Genomic DNA, 24,683 nt, shown 5'->3' with positions numbered 1-24,683 from the left:
CTTCCGTCCAAATTGAGACAAAACCTTTATCAGATGGGTAAATGAGCCAGTTTGAGGAAATGAAACCATTCTTTACCCGTGAGAATGAATTGAGTGGTCAGGATGGCATCATACTCTGGGGAGCAAGAGTAGTCATCCGTGTACCAGGCAAACAGCTGCTCCCAGCTGAATACACAATTCTTGTCCTGGTATCCCCAAGATGAAGATGCTGGTCAGGTTGTGTGGTGGCCAGGTATTGATGCTGATATCGAGAAGCTAGTTCAAGCACTGTCAACAGTGCCAACTGCAACAAAGGTTGCCTGCCACAGCCCCACTGCACCCTTGGGAATAGATATATACTAATTATGTTGGTTTATTCCTGGGTGCAATGTTTTTGCATGTGATTGATGCACACTCTAAATGGATGGACATTTGAGGTGAAGTCACCTACATCGCATGCCACCATCAAAAGATTCCATCAGGGCAGCACGGTGGTGCAGTGGTTAGCACTGGAACTGCGGCGCTGAGGACTCGGGTTCGAATCCTGGCCCTGGGTCACTGACCGGGTGGAGTTTGCACATTCTCCCCGCGTCTGCGTGGGTTTAACCCCCACAACCCAAAGATGTGCAGGTTAGGTGGATTGGCCACGCTAAATTGCCCTTAATTTGGAAAAAAATAATTGGCTACTCTAAATTTAAAAAGAAAAAAAAAGATTCCATCAATGTTTTTCAACTCACAGATTACCTGAAGTCACGGTATCAGACAATGGAACCGTATTCGCAAGTGATGCGTTTCAAACCTTCAACGTTCTCAATGATATGAAACACATTAGAATTGCTCCTTACCACCCAGCATCAAACAGACTGGCCTGGAGATCCATTCAAACTTTCAAGTATGGCCTAAAGAAATTGTCAGGGGGAATTTTGAAGACAAAAATCTCATGATTCCTCCTTAGCTATTGTACCACTCCACACGTGTCAAACCGGAGTTCCATCAGCAGAACTGCTAATGAAACATCGTCTCAAAACGAGACGGAGTCTTGTACTTCCAAATTTGCCAGGGAGGTGCCAGCCTAAGTAATCTGAAAGCAAGCCATGATTCATATAGTACAGCAAAATCATTTCTGGTAAATAAACCCGAATATGTGAGAAACGTCGGCAGTGGATCAAGTTGGGTCCCGGAATTGTCTCCAAGACCGGACCCCTGTCATACCAAATGGACGTGGAGGGATAGATCGTTTGTAATCATGTGAGCCATTTGAGGAGTAGAGAGGCACTCCAGCAGTCAGTGTTGCTATTAAGAATTTAAAAAAAAAAAAGTTTGTTCATGAGATGTGGGCGTCGCAGGCTGTGCCTGCATTTATTGCCCATCCCTAATTGCCCTTGAGGGGGCAGTTAAGAGTCAACCACATTTCTATGGATCTGGAGTCACATGAAGGCCAGACCCGGTATGGTTGGCAGATTTCCTTCCCTAAAGGGCATTAGTGAAACAGAGGAGTCTTATTTTTTACGACAATTGACAATGGTTTCATGGTCATCACTAGACTTTAAATTCCAGACTTTTATGGAGTTCAAATCCCACAGTAGCGGGATTTGGACCTGGGACCCTAGAGTACTCTGGGTCTCTGGATTACTAGCCCAGGGACAATACCACTACACCACTGCCTCCTGTTTCGACATTTGTGGGTCTCACCCCCACAACCCAAAAATAGTGCAGTGTAGGTGAATTGGCCATGCTAAATTGTGCCTTAATTGGAAAAAAATAATTGGGTACACTAAATTTACAAAAATAAATAAATAAAATAGGAGTCCCACATGGCGTGTTGTCTCCCTGGTGTCAGGGTGAAGGACGCCACAGATATTATGCAAGCCAGAAGCTATGGTGCATGTTGGTACCAATGACACAGGACCTTAATATCTGCTCCCATTGTAGGGGCTAGGGGAGAAAGTGAAGAAGGACCTTGAGGGTTGTAATCTTTGGATTTCTCCCAGTGCCATGCCACAGCCAGTGTAGAAATAGGAAGTCAAGAAAATGAATACGTGGCTTGAAGCATGGCGCAGGAGGGAGGGTTTCAGATGCTTGGGGCATTATGACAAGGTGATGTTACAACATGAGTACATGCATGCTAAACAGAAACATCATGAAATAGACAGAGCAAAGCAATCCCACAACTAATGGATAATCAAAGCTCTAAAGCAAAGGCGTAGGGCCCTGACAACATCCAAGCTGAGTACTGAAAACATATGCTCCAGAATTAGCCACATCCCAAGCCAAGCCTATTCCAGTACAGCTCAATGCCAGCATCATGGAAAATTGCTTAGGTATGTCCAGTCCAGAAAAAGCAAGACAAATCCAATCCAGCCAATTAGCCCTCATCAGTCCGTTCTGAATCATCAGTAAAGTGACAGAGGTTGTCATGGATGGCGCTTTCAAGCCGTTCTTACTCAGCAATAACCTGCTTGCTGATGTTTAGTTAGGGATCCACCAGGGTCACTCGGCTCCAGACCTTGCCTTGGACATGGACACAACTGAATTCCAGGGGGAGGTGAAATTGACTGCCCTTAAAATAGAGGCAACACTTGACCAAAGGTGGCATCAAGAAGCCCGAGGAAAATTGAAGTCACTGGGAATCAGGGGAAACAGCTTTATTAGATTGAATCATACCTAACAGAAAGGAGGATAGCTATGGTTGTTCGAGGCCAAATATTTTAATCCCCATGTATTGCTGCACGAGTTCCTCAAGGTAATACCCAGGGCCCAACCAGCTCCAGCTGGTTCAATTACCTTCTGACAAAGAGCAGTGACACTAACTAGGACAAAGCAGTTCCGCTTGAAAGTCACTCCAGCCACCACCTTAAACATTCACTTCAAGGACAGCCTGGTGGCACAGTGGTTAGCACTGCTGTCTCACGGCGCCGAGGTCCCAGGTTCGATCCTGGCTCTGGGTCACTATCCGTGTGGAATTTGTACATTCTCCCTGTGTTTGCGTGGGTTTTGCCCCAACAACCCAAAGATGGGCAGGGTAGGTGGATTGGCCACGCTAAATTGCCCCTTAATTGGAAAAAATAAATTGGGTACTCTACATTTATAAACAAAAAAAAATAATTATATTAAAAAAAACATTCACTTCCTTCACAACTGTTGCACAGTTGCAGCAGTGTGCATCGTCTACAAGAACTCACCAAGGGCTCCTTCCACAACATGCTCCAAATTCTTGACCTGGAAGGACAAAGGACAGCAACTGCATGGAAAAGCCACCACCTGCAAGTTCCCCTCCAAACCAAACACCATCCGGACTTGGAATGACGTTGCCTTTCATTCACTACCACTAGGTCAAAAATCTGCGGGATTACCTACACCACATAGGCTGCAATGGTTTACGGTGGTGGCCCACGCCACCTGCTCAAGGGCTATAAGGAATGGGTAACAAATGCTGGCCTTGGCAGTGGTGTTCACATCCCATGAAAGGATGAAAAATGACCCAACCCAGCTGTCGTTAGATATGGATTTGGCAGATCTGTTCAGTACCAAGTGTCTTCTCAGACCATTTCAAAACCTGCGTGGAAACTTCACATCTAACAACCTCCAGCCATGGCGCAGGAAAGTAAATCAAGTTGCAATGGATTTTTAAGCTATTATGACATGAGCCGTTAGAAGTTAACCAGGGTATGGTAGTGTAGCAGTAACGCCCCTGTAATAGCAACACAACATCAAGAGTTCCAATCTCATAATAGTGACAAACTAATTAGAATAAATCTTGATTTGTTGACTGGCACCAGAAAAAACCCATGAAAATTGAAATTAAAAAAAAAAAAATTAAAAAAAAAAATTGGTTCACTATTGGCCTTTGGAAGAAGGATTATACCTTCCATTAATCAGCCTGGCCTACAAGCATTTCCAGTTCAAAAAAGACTAAAAATAACCCCAGCAATTCCAGGTCACCAGTCAGTTTAACATTAGTAGTCGGCAAGCTTCGGGAAATAATTATTTGGAATAGAACCAGCAGTCACATGGAAAAATGTGGTTGATTAGAAGAACAAGCATGGATTTCTAAAGGGGAACTCATATTTAACTAACTTGGCTGTTTTTTTGAGGTGGTAACTGAAAGGTTAATGAGGGTAAAGCTGTTGATGTGATGTACACGGACTTTCTGAAGATATCCACAGTGCCACACAACAAACTTGAGAAAAGTTATGGCTCTTGGAATAAAAGTAATAACGTGATACAAAATTAGTTGAATAATAGGAAGCAGAGAGCAAATGGTCAATGGTATCAGGACCCTTGTTTTTCCCGATATAAATGAATGATCTAGATTTTGGTGTGCAGGGGAGAACTTCAAAGTTTGTGGATAACACAAAACGTGGAAGTATTGTAAACAGCAAAGGGAACAGTGTAGAACTTCAAAGGACACAGACAAGTTGGAGGAGTGGGCAGATAGGTGTCAGATGAAGTTCAATGTGAAAAACTGAGGTAGTGCATTTTGGAAGTTAGAATAGGGTGAAGTGATGTAAAATATGGGGTAAACTGTTAAAGGGGCCCAGGAGCAGAGGTACCTGGGTGTATATGTGCATAGATCATTGAAGGTGGCAGAACAGGTGGAAAGAGCAGTTAATAAAGCGTATAGTATTCTGGGCTATGTTAATAGGGGCATAGAATGCAAGGGCAAGGAGGTTATGTTGAACTTATATAAGACACTAGTTAGACCGCAGCTAGAGTAATATCTACAGTTATGCATGCCACACTATAAGAAGGATGTGAACACATTGGCGAGAGTGCAGACGAGGTTTACAAGAATGGTTCTAAGGATGAGAATGAATGGTTCCAGGGATGAGAAAGAGTTAGGAGGTTGATTGGAAAGGTTAGGACTAGTTCTTGGAGAGAAGGCCAAGAGGAGATTTGATAGACATGTTCAAAATCATGAAGGGATTGAACAGAGTAGTTAGGTCCCACTGGTAAAATGATCAAGAATGAGCAGGCACGGATTTAAAAAATGATTTGCAAAAGAAGCAAATGTAATACGAGAAAAAACATTTCCACATTAGTGGTTCAGGTCTGGAATGCACTACCTGGAGGTTTGGTGGAGGTAGGTTCAATTGAAGGATTCGAGAGGACATCAGATGGTTACTGGAATAGAAATAATTTGTAGGAGTTCGGGGAGAAGTCAGAAGAATGGCACTAAGCCACAATGCTCGTTTGGTGAGTCGGTGTAGACACGATGGGCCAAATGGCCTCCTGCTGCTCCATAACAATTTTGTGATTCTGCGATATAATAGTTGGTTGTCCTTAATGTCCTCTGATTCTTAGAAAACCAATGCAATATAGGGAAATCAATGTATTTTCTCCACTGTAGATTTTAAAAAAGTTTGATGATATATAAACGTCCTTTGTTTCAAATAACATGTCGGTGGCTAAATTACAAATAATTCTCTTTCTGGTAATACATACCGGTTTAAGGTCCCGATGAGCGTAGCCTTGGCTGTGAACGTAAGCCACGGCTGATACAATTTGACGGAAAAAGATCCGAGCTTCTTCTTCCGATAATCGGTCTTTTGCAATAATGTAATCAAACAACTCTCCACCAGGGCAATACTGCAATAAAAATGTTAGTGTGTACAGCATAAAAATTGATTTTTAAAAGATACATGCAAAGATGAAAGTTAAATGCTCTCAAATCAATGATATCGATTTGACCTCCAGTTTTTTTCATGTTAACTTGATAAAATTGGATTTACTAAAGGCAATGGAACAACAACCCTGCATTTATGGAATTCCTTTAACTTTGTAAAACGTCCCAAGACGCTCCACAGAAGCATTATCAATAAAAATTCAATACCAAGTCATGTATGGAGATGATATTATTTAGGTGATCAAAAACTCGGTTTTAAATCGCATCTTAAGGAATAAGAAAAGCATCCAGGTTTAAGGAGGAAATTTCAGAACCTAGAGTCCTGGTAAATGGAAGTGGAGATGGAGCAATTAAAATTGATGATGCTCAAATGATGAGCAATTAAAATTGATGATGCTCAAGGAAGAGCAGATAACTTTGAAGATTGTAGGAGCTTCCAGAGACAGGAAGAGACAGGACCATGGATGGATTTTAAAAACAAGGAATGAGAATTATAAAATTGTGGTGTTGTCGGATCGTAACCCTGTAACCCAGTGCAGGCTAGCAATGACATCATTACGGGTGAATGCAATTCGGTGTAAGTTTGGATGCCAGCAGAGATTCGGGGGAGTTAAAATTATATAATGGGTGGAAGGTGGGAGCCAGCCAACAGTGCATTGGAATAGTCAAGTTTGAAAGTAACAAAGGCACGGACGAGGTTTAAGTAGGAATCGTTAGGCAGTGTTACAGAAATGGAAGTAGACAATCTTGACCTTGGAATAACTGAGGTGGGAAGTTGATGCTTGCAAACAGTCTGGAAGCCTCAGACAGTTGCCAGAGAGAGGGATGGAGTCTGCAGTTAGGGAACAGAGGTTGGAGTAGGGACAGAAAACGATGGTTTATGTCTTCCCCTAACCCAAAATTTAATTCGGGGAACAGGGAACAGTTGAGGTGAATAATATAAATGCATTTAAGGGATGCTAGAAAAGCGTGAGGGAAAAGGGAATCAATGGTAATGTTGATAGAGTTAAAGGAGGAAGGAGTGGAGGAAATATGATTGCTGCAAGAATGCTGGCATAGACTGGTTGGGCCAAAAGGCCCGTTTCTACACTGTATATTTAGCTGGAACTGAAGCTAAACTAGGAGAAAATCTTCTTGCTGGAAAGAACAGTTGGAAATCTTTAAAAAAGGTAATCAATGAAGTTCAAGAGAATGTAGGCCACAAAAAGTTAAAAACACGCAAGCAAAGTTTGGGGCATTGTAGATAAATAAAGATAAATTGAATCTAAAGAAAGAACAAGTATAAATAGGTACTCAGTTACTAATAGGAAAGCAAGAAGAAATGAACCATCTGAAAGGCAATAAGAAATTACTAAAACCAAATTATCAAGGAATTCAAAAAGAAATAAGGAAATATTGGACAGACACCTAAATAAGATGGAAAATAAAAGTAAGGATATGGGCATAGACAACACTAGAGAAAAGGCCGAAGTACTGAATCGTTACTTTACTCAGTTTTTACTGAAGTAGATTACAAAATCAACATTTCACAGAGGATGAGTTTAAAGAATAAACAATTGGGATTAGAAAGGGAGCAAATAATTAACACAAGCAAAATTAAAAAAACATTTGGATGGTGTATGCCCATGGATATTCAAGCAAACTACGGAAGAGATAACAGGGACATTGGTAGAGAACACCCCATAGTTAATTACAGAAATATGTCATGGAATTTAATGATTTTAAGCAAGTCAAAAATTATATTGTATATAAAAATTTGAACAAAGCACACAGTGACATTGTGTTATGAACTTGTTCTTTATTTTACTTATTTCAAATCATGGGTGATCTTCTATCTCAATGCCATGTTCCCGCTCTCTCATCATACCTTTTGAGTCTAGAAGTCTATTTCCATCTTAAATATATTGTGCCTTGGCCTCCACAGCCTTATTTGGTAGATAACTCCACAGGTTTACCACCCTTTAAATGAAGAAACCTCTCATCTCAATCCTAAATGGTCTACCCCATATCCTGAGATTGAGACTCCTTGGGCGAAATTCTCCGGTATCGGCGCGATGTCCGCCGACTGGTGCCCAAAACGGCACAAATCAGTCGGGCATCGCGCCGCCCCAAAGGTGCGGAATGCTCTGCATCTTGGGGGGCCGAGCCCCAACCTTAAGGGGCTAGGCCCGCGCCGGACGGATTTCTGCCCTGCCAGCTGGCGGAAAAGGCCTTTGGTGCCCCGACAGCTGGCACGGAAATGACATCTCCGGGCGGCGCATGCGCGGGAGCGTTAGCGGCCGCTGACGGCATTCTCGCGCATGCGCAGTGGAGGGAGTCTCTTTCGTCTCCGCCATGGTGGAGACCGTGGCGAAGGCGGAAGGAAAAGAGTGCCGCCACGGCACAGACCCGCCCGCGGATCGGTGGGCCCCGATCGCGGGCCAGGCCACCGTGGGGGCACCCTCCGGGGCCAGATCGCCCCGTGCCCCCCTCAGGACCCCGGAGCCCGCCCGCGCCGCCTTGTCCCGCCGGTAAAATAGGTGGTTTAATCTACACTGGCGGGACAGGCATTTTAGCAGCGGGACTTCGGCCCATCCGGCCCGGAGAATCGCGGGGGGGGGGGGGGGGGGGGGGCGATTCCCGCCCCCACCGAATATCCGGTGCCGGAGAATTCGGCAACCGGCGGGGGCGGGATTCACGCCAGGGTCAGAGAATCTCGCCCCTTGTTCTGGACCTACTCAGCGAGAGGAAACATCATCCCTGCATCCAGTTTGTCCAGCCCTTTCAGAACTTTGTACATGTCAATGAGACCCCTTCTCATTCTTCTAAACTCCAGTGAATGCAGGCCAATCGACTCAATCTCTCCTCATATGACGATTCTGCCATTCTCGGAGTCAGTCCGGTGAACCTTCACTGCACTTCCTCTATGGCTAGTATATCCTTTATTAGCTCATTCACCTCTGTAGAGACAAATCTACGAGGTATGCCACAGACCTCTAAAATTCATTGATTTTCCTCCGTGTTCCAGCTCTTCACTGAGGTGAGATTTTACAAGGATTCTTCTGTTAGTATTTTGGCTAAGGGATCCTCCAACTGTTATTTCATACCTTAAGGCTGTCGATGTCTCAGCTCATTCTTCTGGTTGCCAGCAAATACTCCGATGTTTCCCAGCTTTTCCCAACTAGGCTGACTGCTTTCTGCCACTTGGCTCAGTGGGGACTAATGGAGATTTCCTCCTGGAGCTACAAGCTAGGTAAATCTTCCAGCTGTTTTTCCCTCAAAATCCAAATGGTTCTTGAGCCCCACTCACATTTTTAAAGTGCAGGCCTGACTAATATAAAATAAATAAATAAAATAAAAATTGCTTATTGTCACAAGTAGGCTTCAAATGAAGTTACTGTGAAAAGCCCCTAGTCGCCACATTCCGGCGCCTGTTCGGGGAGGCTGGTACGGGAATTGAACCGTGCTGCTGGCCTGCTTTAAAAGCCAGCTATTTAGCCCAGTGTGCTAAACCAGCCCCATGATCCTCTGGTTAGCTCTTAAAATCAATGTGATGCAGTCTATACCAAAGCAAAACTGCAACTGCTTGCTTTGATCTTTCTAAAACAAAATAAACTTCTATCCCCTCATTTCTATGACAACATAGCATGCTTAAGGATGTCCTTAAATTATGTATGTAAATTAATTATTTTACCTTCATCATCTCCTGATTCTATACCCCATACCCAATATGAATAGTGTATTGTGTGATCTTTCTCCAGAATTTCTAACTCCATTAGGGAACTCTGTTGTTGACCAAATGCTCTTCATCTGGGAACTACATGCTTCAATAAAAGATTTAAATTACTTAAGTGGAGACGCTCTGGCTCTACCACCAGTCTAACAAAAAGTAATTCATGTTCCCACTGTCAACGGCAACTTTATTGAATAAGTACAAGCTACCTTTAAGTATAATAAATTAAGGCTTGTTTGAGTTGCATTTACGTTCATCAGTTTTTCAACCATATGCTCCCATTTATCTAGTTAAAATTTAAACTCCTAAAATTGAAAAAGTTTATACAATAAAATATATGAATTATGGATAAGAATTTTACAACAGATAAGGTACTTGTAACAGAAAGTGGTGTTTCACACAGATCGGTGCTATCAGAAAGAGCATTGTTATTCATAACTTACATTCACAATCAGGATTTAGCAATAAGTAATTGTCATGACAGCTTGGACTAGTGCAGTCAATTCTAGCCCTGTTTGACTCAGAGTTTCAACACAATAATTAGATGTTATTTTTAAAAAACGGAGGACCTTGGCTGAGGCCCATAAACTGCAGTACCAGGTTTGTAAATTTAACACAAATAACCTTTCATTATTTAACAGACGTTCAAGCTTTCGCTTCGATGCATCTTCCTTCTAAGCATAAGAGTTTTCTCTCCGGCAAGATTCAAGATCATTTCAACTAGATAATAAAGATGTGCGAGGCACTCTGGTTTTAGAACAATACAGCAGTCCTTTACTTTAGAGAGTTCTTTCTTCATTCAAGGTCTAATCACGTCTGACAGCTCTTTCTGAGAAACATCCCGCAGGAACTAATCACTGACAGTTGTCAGCCAGAACACTGTCCTTGGCCAACCCGCAAGTTGCAGCTAGCCAATCAAACAGACTTCCTCCAAAGCTGTTCCTTAAGATTCCCCAGGCGCCAAGGAGTCTGCTTTCTCCTCTCCAAAAACAAATCCTGGAACACACTGTCCTGACTAGCAGGTTGCTTCGGCTTAAGTCCACTGCTTAAAGATGCATTCCTATTAGGAGTACACGGACTAAAAATAATAAAAGTAATACAAAAGAAATGAGAACAAAGGGAAATCAAAAGAAAGGACTCAATATAATTCAATATAAAAATTACATTTTACAAACTGGGAGGAAAGCTACAATTGAGGAACAAGGCTTCATAATGCAGGACAACATAAAAAACTTTCAAACTAGGGATCATCAGTGGCGGCCATGGAGTGAATGGTCGCACATTTGGTGGATCTCGCACAAGGTGAAATTGCTGGCCCTTTTTCACCCGATTTAAGAGGTGTTGGCTGGTGTGAGGTGCATGAGCATTGAGAAATGGCATTGATGGGGCTGGTTTATGGATTACCGGACGAGTGTAACAAGTAGGAGGCAGCAGCCTGGTTGAGAGGTTATTCGAGGTGTGCCAGAGAAAAAGATGGCGGAGGGTTCAAGGATGGCATTGCTTGACCAGTGGTCTACTGAGCAACTGGTGGACTTTCTGAATGCTCCATTCCAGCAGCAGAGACAGGAGGCCTCGAGAGGTGGAGCCGCTTGGGACAGCTATCAAGAGAGTGGAGCAGCCGCTTGGGGCAGCTATCAAGAGAATGGAGCAGAGTCTGGTCTCGAGCTCCAGAAGGTGGAGGAAGCGGTGGGCGAGCATGAGAATTGTCTGGCCACGTTGGAGATAGAGATGGTGCTCGCTGCGGAGAATCTGAAGAGATGGCGGGAGAAGGTAAGATACTGAGGTGGGCGAAGGAAACGAGAAAGTGCACCTGGGAAGGGAACTTGCTGAGGATCTATCAGAACCTTGGTGCAGAGTTGGCAAAGGGGCGGCCGGTGTCAATCGGATCAAAGTGACCCTCTACAAGGAAGGAGTGAAGTTTGGGGCGTTGTAACCTGCTAGTTTGTGGATCACGAACCAGAATTGAGAGTTTTATTTTGACACACCGGAGGAGGCTAGTCAATTTATGAGAGACCAGGTGTGTGAGGACATGGAACTTTGGAGTTGTTAAGGTGGGGAATTGGTGTCTGCATACCAGCTGTCTTGGTGTATTTAATGTGTCTGGGTACGTGTGTTTTTGTGGAATTGCAGGTGAAGGGTGGCTGGGGGGCAGGCAGCAGTCACGAGTGGGGGTCACCATAATATCTGGTTGGCTTGTTAACAGGAGTGAAAAGTGGTGTTGATCTGTGGAGGGAGTGGGGGTTGGCATTTATTTTTCTTTGTTCATGTGGGGGGTGGGGCGCTGACATGGGTGGAGTTGGTTAAGGGTTGGTAGCAGCGGATATTTTGTGGAGAGCTCCAAGGGTGAGCGAGGCCTGGGGGAGCTGGTTGAAGAGCGGCTATGGCTGATTGGCGAGGGGCGCGCTCGGAGCCCCCAACTGGGTTGGTTACATGGAACATTCGGGGTTTGAATGGCTCAGTTAAAAGGTCTTGCGTTTTTGCGCATTCAAGGGGTTTGAAGGTGGACGTGGTGTTTCTTCAGGAGATGCACCTGAAGTTAGTGGGCAGCATGGTAGCATTGTGGATAGCACAATTGCTTCACAGCTCCAGGGTCCCTGGTTCGATTCCGGCTTGGGTCACTGTCTGTGCGGAGTCTGCACATCCTCCCCGTGTGCGCGTGGGTTTCCTCCGGGTGCTCCGGTTTCCTCCCACAGTCCAAAGATGTGCAGGTCAGGTGGATTGGCCATGATAAAATTGCCCTTAGTGTCCAAAATTGCCCTTAGTGTTGGGTGGGGTTACTGGGTTATGGGGATTGGGTGGAGGTGTTGACCTTGGGTAGGGTGCTCTTTCCAAGAGCCGGTGCAGTCTCGATGGGCCGAATGGCCTCCTTCTGCACTGTAAATTTTATGTTAATCTATGTTAAAGTTGGGGGATGAGACGAGGCTGAGAAAGGGCTGGGTGGGGCAGGTATTCTATTCGGAGTTGGAAATGGAAGCGAGGGGGTGGCGGTGCTGATCAATAAGAAGGTGGCTTTTGAGGTGGGAAATATTGTAAAATGACCCTGGGGGTAGGTTTGTGATCGTGAATGGGAATCTGGAGGGGATGCCAGTGGTGCTAATGAATGTATATGCCCCTAATTGGGACGATGTGGATTTTCTGAGGCAGGTTTTAACAAAGATTCCAGACCAGGCTATGTGCTGGCTAGTTATTTTGTAAGGGACCTGTTACGTTTTGAGAGGCCGAGGACGAAGGAGTTTTTGTATTTCTTGCATATACACTGGGTGTACTCCCAGATTGATTTCTTTGTCTTATATAAGGCTCTGTTGGCGGGGTTATTGGATAGGAGTATTCGGCGATTGCGGTCTCTTGACCACGCGCCGCATTGGGTGGACTTGCGGGCGACGGAGTGAGGCTCAGCGGCCTGAGAAGTTGGTGGAGGACATTTCGAGGGTGGATCGGAGACATTCGGTGGCGCCTGAGAAGCATTGCTGAAGGAGAGGCAGGGGCTTAAGGTGGAGTTTGGCCTGGTGTCCAGGGGAAAGGCAGTGGGGCAATTGCATAGAACGAGAGGGGCGGTATATGAGCATGGTGAGAATGTTAGCAGGCTGCTTCTGCACCAGTTGAGGCGGCAGAGGGCAGCAAGGGAAATTGGGAGGGCGAGAGATGATAGGGGCACAGTGGTATTGGAGCCGAAGGGAGTGAATGGTGTTTTTGAGGGTTTTTTACAGAGATGCTATAATTTGGAGCCTCCGGGGGAGGGAAAATGAAGGGATGAGGTGTTTCAGAGGGTTGAAGAGGTCAAGGTGCAAGGGCTGGGGCCCTGACCGGGATGAGGGAGGTAATGGATTGCTTGGGTTGGTTCCCAGTCGAGTTCTTTTGTTTACATTGTTCTAATTAAGGGCCAATCCACCTGCCCTGCCACTCTGTCTCAGGCTTCGATATCGTTCATTCTAAATAAGGGCAAGGACCTGGTGCAGTGTTGATCGTACCGCCCGGTCTCGCTGTTGAATGTAGATGCAAAGTTGTTGGCAAAGCTGCTGGCGACGCAGATAGAGGATTGTGTGTCGGGGATGATAGGTAAGAACCAGACGGGGTTTGTGAAGGAGTGGCAGTTGTCGGCGAATGTACAGAGGCTGCTTAATGTTATAATGATACCCTCGAAGGGCCGAGAAGTGGAAGTGGTTGTAGCAATGGTCGCAGAGAAAGCATTTGACTGGGTCGAATTGGATATTTGTTCGAGGTGTTGGGGTGGTTCAGGTTTGGACAGGACTTTGTGGATTGGGTTCGGTTGATGTCGTAAAAACCCATCTGGTTCACTAATGTCCTTCAGGAAAGGAAATCTGCCATCATTACCTGGTCTGGCCTACATGTGACTCCAGATCCACAGCAGTGTGTTTGATTCTTAACGGCCATCTCAAGGGCAATTAGGGCTGGGCGATAAATGCTGGACCAGCCGGTGAAGCCCACGTCCCATGAATAATTTTAAAAAGTATATATAAGGCACTGAAGGCGAGTGTTCGGACAAACAAGCTCAGTTCGGATTATTTTGGGTTGCACCGGGGACAAGTAGGGATGTCTCCTCTCTCCGTTGCTCCTTGCCCTGGCGATGGAGCCACTGGCAACGGCGCTTCGGGGTTCAAGGGAGTGGAGGAGTATTGAGCAGGAGGGGGGTGTCGAGCACCGAGTTTCTTTGTATGCAGATGATCTCCTTCTGTAAATTTCAGACCCGGTCGAGAGCTTTGATAGGATCATGGGGGAGGGCAAGGTTGCGGATATATACGGGGAGCTGTTGAAGAGGGAACATGCTCCTGTGGAGGAGGTTAGGCGCGAGTGAGAGGAGTTAGGTGGGACGTTGGGGGCTGAAGTATGGAGTGAAGCTCTACGGAGGATGAATGTGGCCTCGTCATGTGCAAGATAGGCCTTATCCAATTTAAGGTGGTGCACCAGGGAATGAATCGGTTCTTTCCAGGGGTGGAGGATAGGTGTGGGTGGTGTGCGGGGAGGCGGGAGAATCATGTGCATATGTTTTGGGCATGTCCAAGGTTGAGGGGGTTTTGGATGGGATTTCCGGACATAATGTCAAACATTTTGGGGGTAGAGGTAGCTCAAGAGTCCGAAGGTGGCAATAATTGGAGTGTTGGAGGTTGAAGGAATGCAGGTGGGGAGAGAGGCTGACATCTTGGTCTTTATCTCCCTGATAGCCCGGAGATGTTTTTTGTTGTGTTGGCAGGACTTGGAGCCGCCAAAGGCAGGGGTATGGGTGAGCAATTTGGCAGAGTTCCTGCATTCGGAAAAGATACAGTTCATCATTTGAGGGTCGGAGTAGGGATTCACCAAAGTGGAAGCTGTTCATCGACTTCTTTAAGGACTATTGAGTCGTCTGCGGGTGGGGGTTCGTTTTTTTGGTCTGGATAGGGCGGTGGGGTGAAAAATTGGAAAAGTGGGGCAGGCACCGGGAGGGAGGGGTTTGGTTCCTGTTGCCGTGGTTGACTATTGTACGTTTTGGTTATGCATATATTGAAAATGCCTTCAATGCATGGTAGCACAGTGGTTAGCACTGCTGCATCATAGCACCAGGGTCCCGGCTCAATTCCCGGCTTGGGTCACTGTCTGTGCAGAGTCTGCACGTTCTCCCAGTGTCTGTGTGGGTGTCCTCCGGGTGCTCCGGTTTCCTCCCACAAGTCCTGAATAATGTGTTGTTAGGTATTTGAACATTCTGAATTCTCCCTCTGTGTACCCGAACAGGCGCCGGAATGTGGCGACTAGGGGCTTTTCACAGTAACTTCATTGCAGTGTTAATGTAAGCCAACTTGTGACAATAAAGATTAAAAATTGAAATGTTTTTCAAAAATATACTTTCAGATTATGCAAATAGTTAATTTACTTGAATATGAACAATTGTGAGATGATGCACTTCCATGTAACGTCAACACCATCTTAGAAAAAAAGAAACTGAATAAGTTGGAACAGCAAGGGGACCAGATCATTAAAAGCAACATCGTAGGTCAGCAGAGCAATTAAGAATGCTAAATGCGCTTGGAATTATGTCTAATAAAATAATCTTGAGTTCAAAAGTAGAACTGTTACGTAACTTTACTCCTGAAATGCTTCGGTAACATTTAGAGGATGCCGTCTCATCCTAGACTCCCAAACGAGTCGATACTTCTATCAACCCCATCTTTCAGTTCCCATTAATATCTTGAAATCTTTGATCAATCACCCCTTAAATCTTCTAAATTTAGGATTACGGCGCAAATTTAAAGCAGCTTTTCTGATTGGAGGGCTGTGAGTAGTGGTGTTCCGCAGGGATCAGTTCTGGGACCTTTGCTGTTCGTAGTATATATAAATGATTTGGAGGAAAATGTAACTGGTTTGATTAGTCAGTTTGCAGACGACACAAAGGTTGGTGGAATTGCGGATAGCGATGAGGATTGTCAGAGGATGTAGCAGGATTTAGATCGTTCGGAGACTTGGGCAGCGAGATGGCAGATGGAGCTCAATCTGGACAAAAGTGAAGTAATGCATTTGGGAAGGTCTAATACAGGTAGGGAATATACAGTGAATGGTAGAACCCTCAGAGTATGGACAGTCAGAGAGATCTTGGTGTACAGGTCCGCAGGTCACTGAAAGGGACAACACAGGTGGAGAAGGTAGTCAAGGCATACGGCATGCTTGCCTTCATTGGCCGGAGCATTGAGTATAAAAATTGGCAAGTCATGTTGCAGCTGTATAGAACCTTAGTTAGGCCACACTTGGAGTATAGTGTTCAATTCTGGTCGCCACACTACCAGAAGGATGTGGAGGCTGTAGAGCGGGTGCAGCAGAGATTTACCAGGAATGTTGCCTGGTATGGAGGCCATTAGCTATGAGGAGAGGTTGAATAAATTTGGTTTGTTCTCACTGGAACGAAGGAGGTTAAGGGGCGACCTGATAGAGGTCTGCAAAATTATGAGGGGCATAGACAGAATGGATAGTCAGAGACTTTTTCCCTGGGTAGAGGGGTCAATTACTAGGGGGCATAGGTTTAAGGTGCGAGGGGGCAAGGTTTAGAGGAGATGTACGAGCTAAGTTTTTTTTTTTTTTACACAGAGGGTAGTTGGTGCCTGGAACTCGATGCCAGAGGAGGTGGTAGAAGCAGAGACGATAGTGACATTTAAGGGGCATCTTGATAAATACATGAATAGGATGGGAATAGAGGGATATGGACCCCGGAAGTGTAGAAGATTTTAGTTTAGACGTGCAGCATGGTCGGCACAGGCTTGGAGGGCCGAAGGGCCTGTTCCTGTGCTGTACTTTTCTTTGTTCGTTCACCACATTTGTCAGCGTGTTTATGCCTTTTTTTTAAAGTCAATATGCCAACTTATGGTAATACATTGAGCATAACTCCTAGCCATCACTGCCGTATTAGAACCAATTTAGAATCTTATCTCAGAGCGCTTTGTGCCTTAACGAGGAAGGCAGGTAGTCCAAGTGTTTAATTGATTCTGAGATAGCGCGGCCCCTTTAACAGTGGTTAGCACTGTTGCTTCACAGCGCCAGAAACCCGGGTTTAATTCCAGGCTTGGGTCACTGTCTTTATGGAGTCTGCACGTTGTCCCCATGAGTTTCCTCCGGGTGCTCCGGTTTCCTCCCACAAGTCCCAAAAGATGCGCTAGTTAGGTGAATTGGACATTCTGAATTCTCCCTTAGTGTACCCGAGCAGGTGCCTGAATGTGGCGACTAGGGGATTTTCACAGTAACTTAATTCAGTGTTAATGTAAGCCTACTTGTGACAATAACAAAGATTTATTATTATGGGCGAGGTCTCGTGGTCCACACGTCCAGCTCAGGGCCTGTTGCATGGGAGCGCGCAAACCCCAACCAATGGGGAAAAGGCATTGGGCCCTGTCAACAGGGGACTGGCAGTGTGGACCCAGAAGCCAGAGAGTGAGGACCTGTTTAGTGACTCTGTACTTGAGTATAGTTTAACTTTAATTGTTATCAATAAACCCTTGTTCAATTATACTGGAAGTCTCCACAGTATTGTCTCAATCCACAACATGGGCGACGAATGTGAACCAGATCAATTGCAAGTCCTCATTAGTTACGAATTCGAGGGGGCAGTGAGAAACCTTCAAAACAGAAACCGAAAAGCGCCGATGGCATCATAATGCAGTGAGTGAAAGTTGTCCATGATTGGGAAGCTCAATCCATTCGACCAGAGTGCTGAAAACTGGACCCAGTATATGGAATGGCTCTACTACTTTTTTTTGTACAGCAAACAAGATCACAGGGGAGGATAAACAAACTGTTATTCTATTAACGGTTTGTGGGCCCCAGACCTACAACCTCATAAGGAATTTGACATCCTCAGCGGTTCTCAACATAAAGTCGTTTGACCAGTTGGTGAAGCAAGAGGAGCACTTTAACCCCAGACCCTCAATTATACTTCAGTGCTACAAGTTTAATTCGGCTGTCAGGGACTCTGGAGAGACAATCTCCGCCTTCGTTGCCAGATTCTGCCAAATGGTCGAGCGTGGAGTTTGGCACAGCGCTTAGTGATATGCTGCATTATCACTGCGTATGCGGTATTAACACCCAAGTGCAAAAGAAGCTTCTGGCTGAAACTAAGATTTCCCTTGAGAAGGTGATCGAAATAGCTCAGGCAATAGAATGCACCGAGAGGGACACATCAGAGCTCAAAAGTGTGCAAGAGGTTGAGGTGAACCAGCTGTGGGGTGGTTGGGTGGCAAGGCACACAGCCGGGTTGACAGGCACAGAAGACGTTCAGCCACGATCCCCGGAATAGATCCTTGTCAATGATCAGGAAAGAAAATGGGGCGTCAGCCCAAATGTCATGATGAATGCTAAAGAGACCACCCCCTAGAAGCGTGCCACTGCAGTGAGATTATTCGCTTTTTGGTGCAATAGGAGGGGCCGCGCGGATCCAGGCATGTTGCCGTGCCAGGCAGAGTGCGCCAAATCAACAAAAAAAGGTCATGGCTCCAGTGAACAAAGTAGAAAGGAATTCAGATGAAGAACCTAAAACGTACAGACTAAATATGATGAAAGTGAACAAAACAGCCCCAATTAGGATAGTCCTCACAGTAAATGGAAGACTTGTAAAAATGGAGGTCGACACTGGGGCATCAGCCACAGTTGTGGACGAACAGAAGTTCAAGTATCTTTGAGAAGGATTTCAAGCTTTGAGCTTCAGTAGTGCAACGGCTATGTTGACGACATATACAGGTGGTGGTTTGGGGGCAATCATTTAAAAAATATATATATATTTTATTCAAGTTTTTTGGCCAAACATAACAATACGTAGTGTTTCTTTTACACAACAATAAAGCAATATAAATAACCGTGGCCAGTTTTAAACAAATAAATAAGTAATATATAAACAAAAACAAAAAACAAAACTAAATGGCAACTGCCTTGTCCAAAATAAATACTCTCCAAAAATACAATCCAGCAATCCAATATACAATTACATATACCAAATACCTATACATATACAATAACCTCCCTGAGAGTCCGTCCGATTCCTCCCCCCCACCCTCCCCTCCCCCCTGGGTTGCTGCTGTTATCTACTTCTTTTCTATTCCCTCTATCTTTCTGTGAGGTAGTCGACGAACGGTTGCCACCGCCTGGTGAACCCCTTAACACGAACTTAATCCGTTCTAACTTTATGAACCCTGCCATATCGTTTATCCAGGTCTCCACCCCCGGGGGTTTGGCTTCCTTCCACATTAACAATATCCTGCGCCGGGCTACAAGGGACGCAAAGGCCAACACGTCAGCCTCTCTCGCCTCCTGCACTCCCGGCTCTTCTGCAGCCCCAAGTATAGCCAACCCCCAATTTGGGGGTAATCATGACGTCAGTGTTATACCAGCAACAGGATGCCTAGCTACTTTATGATCAGTCGAGGGACATCGGCCAAGGATGAGATTTGCTGCACCAAATCGAGTTGAACTGGTTGGAGATCTTCAAAATATTGGATAGAGTTTTCCAGGAAGTCTTATGTAAATATAAAGTCGTATTCCAGGATGGCGTTCTGAGAAGGCCCCGTCGACGACCCAGGAGGGAGCTGAAGAAGGGAATGCCCCAGCAGCAGTGGTCGGATCTCAGAGACAATCTTCCACGGATGTCAACGATGCTAACTCAAGAAATGGAGGAGCCGGTTGGGGTACTAAAAAGCGGCCTATGAGGCCCGGAAAACCCGCTGATAGATTGATATTGTGATGAACTATTATGAGCTCTCATCCCTTGTGTTTCTCAACTATTTTGTTGTACATAGTGACCATAAAGAACCTATTCTGTAAATACGCTATTGAGGGTCGGGGGTGGGGGGCTACATTAGCTTGGCCCCTCAGGTGAGAGCCCTCACGGTCCACGTGACTAGCTTGGGGCCTATCGGCAGTAGCGCACAAAACCCATCCAACAGGGAAAAAGCATGGGGTCCTGGGAGTAGAGTCCGGGCAATGGCTTGAGAGTTGTATGTTTTTCCTTTCTTGTTGTTTAATTGGGAAATGAGATAGTAATTAAGGGTATTATATTTACTGTATTGAATAGCATTGTTTAAGGGGCAATTGTAAGCTATTTTGAGGTGTGTTGTTAAAGAGTTTAATATTATGTTTATAATAAAAGATGAGTTTAAAAATACCAAATCCCAATTTCTTCATGCAAGTATTCTTTCCTCAGTCTTACAAAATTAATGTGGAGATGCCGGCGTTGGACTGGGGTGAGCACAGTACGAAGTCTTACAACACCAGGTTAAAGTCCAACAGGTTTGTTTCGATGTCACTAGCTTTCGAAAGCTAGTGACATTGAAACAAACCTGTTGGACTTTAACCTGGTGTTACAAAATTAAATATTGGGATTTTCGTCTAGCCTCCTAGCCACTGTTGGGGTCTGGACCAGCATCTAAGATAAAACAATGCTCAAAATATACACGTTTTCTTAGCGCCTTAAAAATGCTGCACAATTCTGTCTACTAAGAAACCTTTGCCCCTTGCCGATATAATTTAAGTACTACTGACTAAAATCCTTTGTCAACAGAGTGATTACATGAAGTAAATATGATAATTTGCTACCAAGTTAAACAAACATAAGAAAAAGTGTGATTATTTATGTTAGTATTTTTGTCTATGACTAAAAGCAATCCTCAGATGGCAGGAACTAAGAACATAAGAACTAGGAGCAGGAGTAGGCCATCTGGCCCCTCGAGCCTGCTCCGCCATCAGCAAGATCATGGCTGATCTTTTTGTGGACTTAGCTCCACTTACCCACCCGCTCACCGTAACCTTTTATTCCTTTACTGTTCAAAAATCTATCTACCTTTGCCTTAAAAACATTTAACGAGATAGCCTCAACTGCTTCACTGGGCAGAGAATTCCATAGATTCATGACCCTTTGGGTGAAGAAGTTCCTCCTCAACTCAGTCCTAAATCTGCTCCACCTTATTTTAAGGCTATGCCCCCTAGTTTGAGTTTCACCCGCCAATGGAAACAACCTCTCAGTTTCTATTCTATCTATTCCCTTCATGATATTATACATTTCTATAAGATTCCCACATTCTTCTAAATTCCAATGAGTATAGTCCCAGTCTACTTAGTCTCTCCTCATAAGCTAATCCTCTCAAGTCCGGAATCAACCAAGCGAATCTCCTGCACACCCTCCAGTGTCAGTACATCCTTTCTCAAGTAAGGAGACCAAAACTGAACACAGTACTCAAGGTGTGGCCAATTTGGACGGAAGTAACCGTTCTTTTGTCCAGTCATGAACACCATATTCAAGCAACTCCATCCCGATTTGGAAATGTTACTCAGTCAAAATCCTGGAACTCCTGTCCTAACAGCACTGTGGATGTATCTATACCATATGGGTTGTAGTGGTTCAAGAACCTGATGAAGGAGCTGGCTTTTCCCTTTGGAATGAACAATATCTTTCAGCATACAAACCCCATAGACATCCAGGCAAAATAATGTACAGATTCAGACATCAAAGACTGAATTTTAGCTGTAAAGTATTTGGGGGGGGGGTTATATCCAGGTGGGATTAAATCTCAAAAATCTGTTTTCAGACCAAAACATGCCTCCAACCCTCCCACTTCTGGATTTACCAAGGCCAGAAGTTTGATGGGCAACTAACCTGATTCAAGGAAGCGGGTTGGAGTTTTAAATATCTGCAAGGCTCATTCAGGGTTTAAATTTAAACTGTGGGCAGCTGGGTTTTCAAGAGTCAGGAAACCCAGCAGCTTCTGTAGGTAGAGGACTTGGTGGAATTGGGAGGTAAGTGCCTTCACAAATACCTCCTGGATCCAGGTACCTGTCTGTGAAGCCTCCACTTTCAGGGGACCCCTTCCTTCCTCTCCCTCTTCCCCCCCCCCCCCCCTTCCCAACACACTCACGTCTGCACCCCCCTCCCCACATAGTCTCCAATATTCTCCATCCCCATGAGATCTCCAACCACACCCAATATGATGCCACCAACCTGCCCTCCACCCCACTAATGGCATTCCACTCGGGATCGACAGCCCACCCGACTGAACTTCCTTGTCTTTTATCATAACTCTGCGATCGATTCCTAGCCTCCGCACTGACTTATCTGTTGTTGCGGTCATCACTGACTAGCTCCCCACATAACTGTGGGCCAGTTTATCAAACAAAACTCCACAGCATATTGAAGAATCCTGAATTGCAGCCACCGAGACTCTCCGACCGACCTGATGCTTGCTGGTGAGATTAGTGAAAATTCTGCCTCTAATTTCTATTAATGATTCCACGATCCATTTGCATCACGGTTACTGATCAGAGGCTAATAGCTGGAAATTGTGTTTCGACCAGTTGTACAGTTCCCCCAGAGGCACTCTTCTCTTCCAGCAGTTAACGCAACGATTTGTGTTCACGCACCTTTCTCCTCACTGAGACACACTGAGTCAAAGCCAGGACGCGTAATAATAATCTTTATTAGTGTCACAATTAGGCTTACACACTACAATGAAGTTACTGTGAAAATCCCAGTGCCTGTTCGGGTACACCGAGGGAGAATTCAGAATGTCCAATTCACCAAACAAGCACGTCTTTCGGGACTTGTAGGAAGAAATCAGAGCACCCGGGGGAAACCCACGCAGACATGGTGAGAACTTGCAGACTCCGCACAGACAGTGACCCAAGCTGGGAATCAAACCACTGACGCTATGAAGCAACAGTGCTACCATGCCACCCGTACCTTGTAAGGGTTAGAACAGCTAGTTCAACATAAAATCACATCAGAAGTTAAAAAGCAGAAAAACGGGATTGAGAGAAATAAGAGAAAGAACTATTTTAATATTTCCAACAATAATTAAAGAAATAAGACTTCATAATTCAGAAAGTTAATCTTCAAAGCCAGAGAAGTTCTTTGGCAGCAACTACGCTATTAAAAACTCACTTACACCTGACTGGACACACCCATTTTTTTCTAGTATATCTGGTAGATAACTAATGGGCAAGTAGTGCAAATTCACATCTTCTAGGTGTTTGGTAGCCAAATGTCGCCCGAGGTACCAGCATAGCGCAGCTTATGGAGGAGCAGGGCAACTTGGACAGCAACTTCCCAATTTCCGCATTTTATTATATTCACACAAAGTCTGGAAAATGATATCCGATTATCTTCATAATTAACAGTGCTGAAAGCTTTGCCATTACTTGTATTGCAAAATCTGATCCAATATCTCATCCAATAGATGGCACCTTCAAGAGTGTATAACTCATTTAACGGACGGCACGGTAGCACAGTGGTTAGCACTGTTGCTTCACAGCACCACCGACCCATGTTTGATTCCCGGCTTGGGTCACTGACCGGAGTCTGCACGTTCTCCCAGTGTCTGCGTGGATTTCCTTCAGGAGCTCCAGTTTCCTCCCACAAGTCTCGAAAGACCTGCTTGTTAGATGATTGGACATTCTGAATTTCTCCCCCAGTGTACCCGAACAGGCACCGTACTGTGGCAACTGGGGGTTTTCCACAGTAACTTCATTGCAGTGCAAAAGCCTACTTGTAACACTAAAAGTTTATTATTACCACTGCGCCAAGGCCAACAAACTTTAAATATTTCAGAGATACCATCCTGTGCTTGACTATATAAATTACTTGCACATGGGTTATTTGTATATTTGGTTTGACAATGTTGGATTTATATTTGGTTTGACAATGTTGGATTTGCTTTCAATGTGGTGCCAAACACATCCTCCAATCTGGACTTTCACTACAACTTTAGTGTTGGTACAAAGTGGGAACTCTATCATGTCGGTGATCAAACTGCATCGTGAACTCTGGCGTGAACTCTATCTGGTCCAGGCAATCTGAATACACGTAAATGTTTTTGTTTCAAACCAAATGATACACTACAATCTCCATAGGTTACCAACCCCAAAACTAATTCTTGCCAAATGGTTAGAAACAGAAACCAAATCCAGATATATCGAAAGTAAAAACTAGGATTTAGACATGGGAAACAGGCGCCAACAAAACAGGAACAAGCCGAGAAGGAAGCATTCTCATTTTTGTATTTTAATTAATATATTAAGCACATTTTCTTCGGTTGAAAAGGGGCAAAAATAAATACCCATTCTAAATACTACACATTTCCGATTTGAATAAAAATTCAATCACTCCTGACATTTTTCAATGTGAATAGATCAAAGAAAGGAGGACAGTTTGTTTTGAAATTTCAAAATGCATACAATTAATTTAAATGTCTTTATTCAGATGGTTACCTCCAGGATGATGAAGATCTTTTGTGCTGTCTCTATAACATGGTACAAACGACAAATATGCTGGTGACTCAAATTCTTCATTGCTTCAATTTCTGTTTGAACACGAGGCAAGTCGTCCTGCCAGAGAAAAATATATACAACAGGACAGACTGCTTTGTGTGAATTAGCTATGGCCTGATTGGATGAAAAGCCTTGTTTAACTAACAATTAGGGTTACGAGAAATGAAAGGCAATCTCAAAAGTTCTTAATGACACCTTCAAAAGTATATCTCAATCAGTCAAACTCTTAAGACAGGTGGAGTTAACTGCTTCAGGTGAAATCATCCTTCCATTATTTTTCTGCAAACTTACCCCAAGTGATTCTTTGTCCATGATCTTTACAGCAACCTTTTCCTTTGTCAGTTTGTGACGAGCCAGCTTTACTTTGGCAAACCCCCCTGTAGGGAAAAAGAAAATTCAACCATTTTACTTGATATTTCTCCAAGGACTAGTAGGTTTTACTTTCAAAGTTGCATCAGACTTCCCAACCTTATATGAACTATCCTTCAGATAATTTAGGATTTCCTGGATTCTTTAAAATGTGATCGTAGGTCTCCAGTGGTGCATGCTTAGTAAGAGATCAATGGAATTTTTGCAAGTTAGCAGCAT

General features: G+C 44.5%; 1 protein-coding gene across 5 annotated transcripts in view; it reads right to left on the bottom strand.

Annotated features, from left to right (window-relative positions):
- The window catches only part of melk (maternal embryonic leucine zipper kinase), a 145,610-nt gene that overhangs the window by 80,120 nt on the left and 40,807 nt on the right, over positions 1 to 24,683 (bottom strand). For all 5 annotated transcript variants that reach the window (XM_072516978.1, XM_072516980.1, XM_072516979.1 and 2 more), the window contains 3 exons: positions 24,387 to 24,472; positions 24,036 to 24,152; positions 5,425 to 5,568 (listed from right to left, as the gene is read on the bottom strand). In XM_072516978.1, coding sequence (XP_072373079.1) covers positions 5,425 to 5,568; positions 24,036 to 24,152; positions 24,387 to 24,472 — 347 coding nt within the window. The remainder of the gene's footprint in view (positions 1 to 5,424; positions 5,569 to 24,035; positions 24,153 to 24,386; positions 24,473 to 24,683) is intronic.

Source organism: Scyliorhinus torazame, chromosome 9 (genome assembly GCF_047496885.1).
Source record: "Scyliorhinus torazame isolate Kashiwa2021f chromosome 9, sScyTor2.1, whole genome shotgun sequence".
Classification (NCBI taxonomy): domain Eukaryota; kingdom Metazoa; phylum Chordata; class Chondrichthyes; order Carcharhiniformes; family Scyliorhinidae; genus Scyliorhinus; species Scyliorhinus torazame.
The sequence above is the reverse complement of the archived record's forward strand: the minus strand, read 5'-3'. Positions and strand labels throughout refer to the sequence as shown.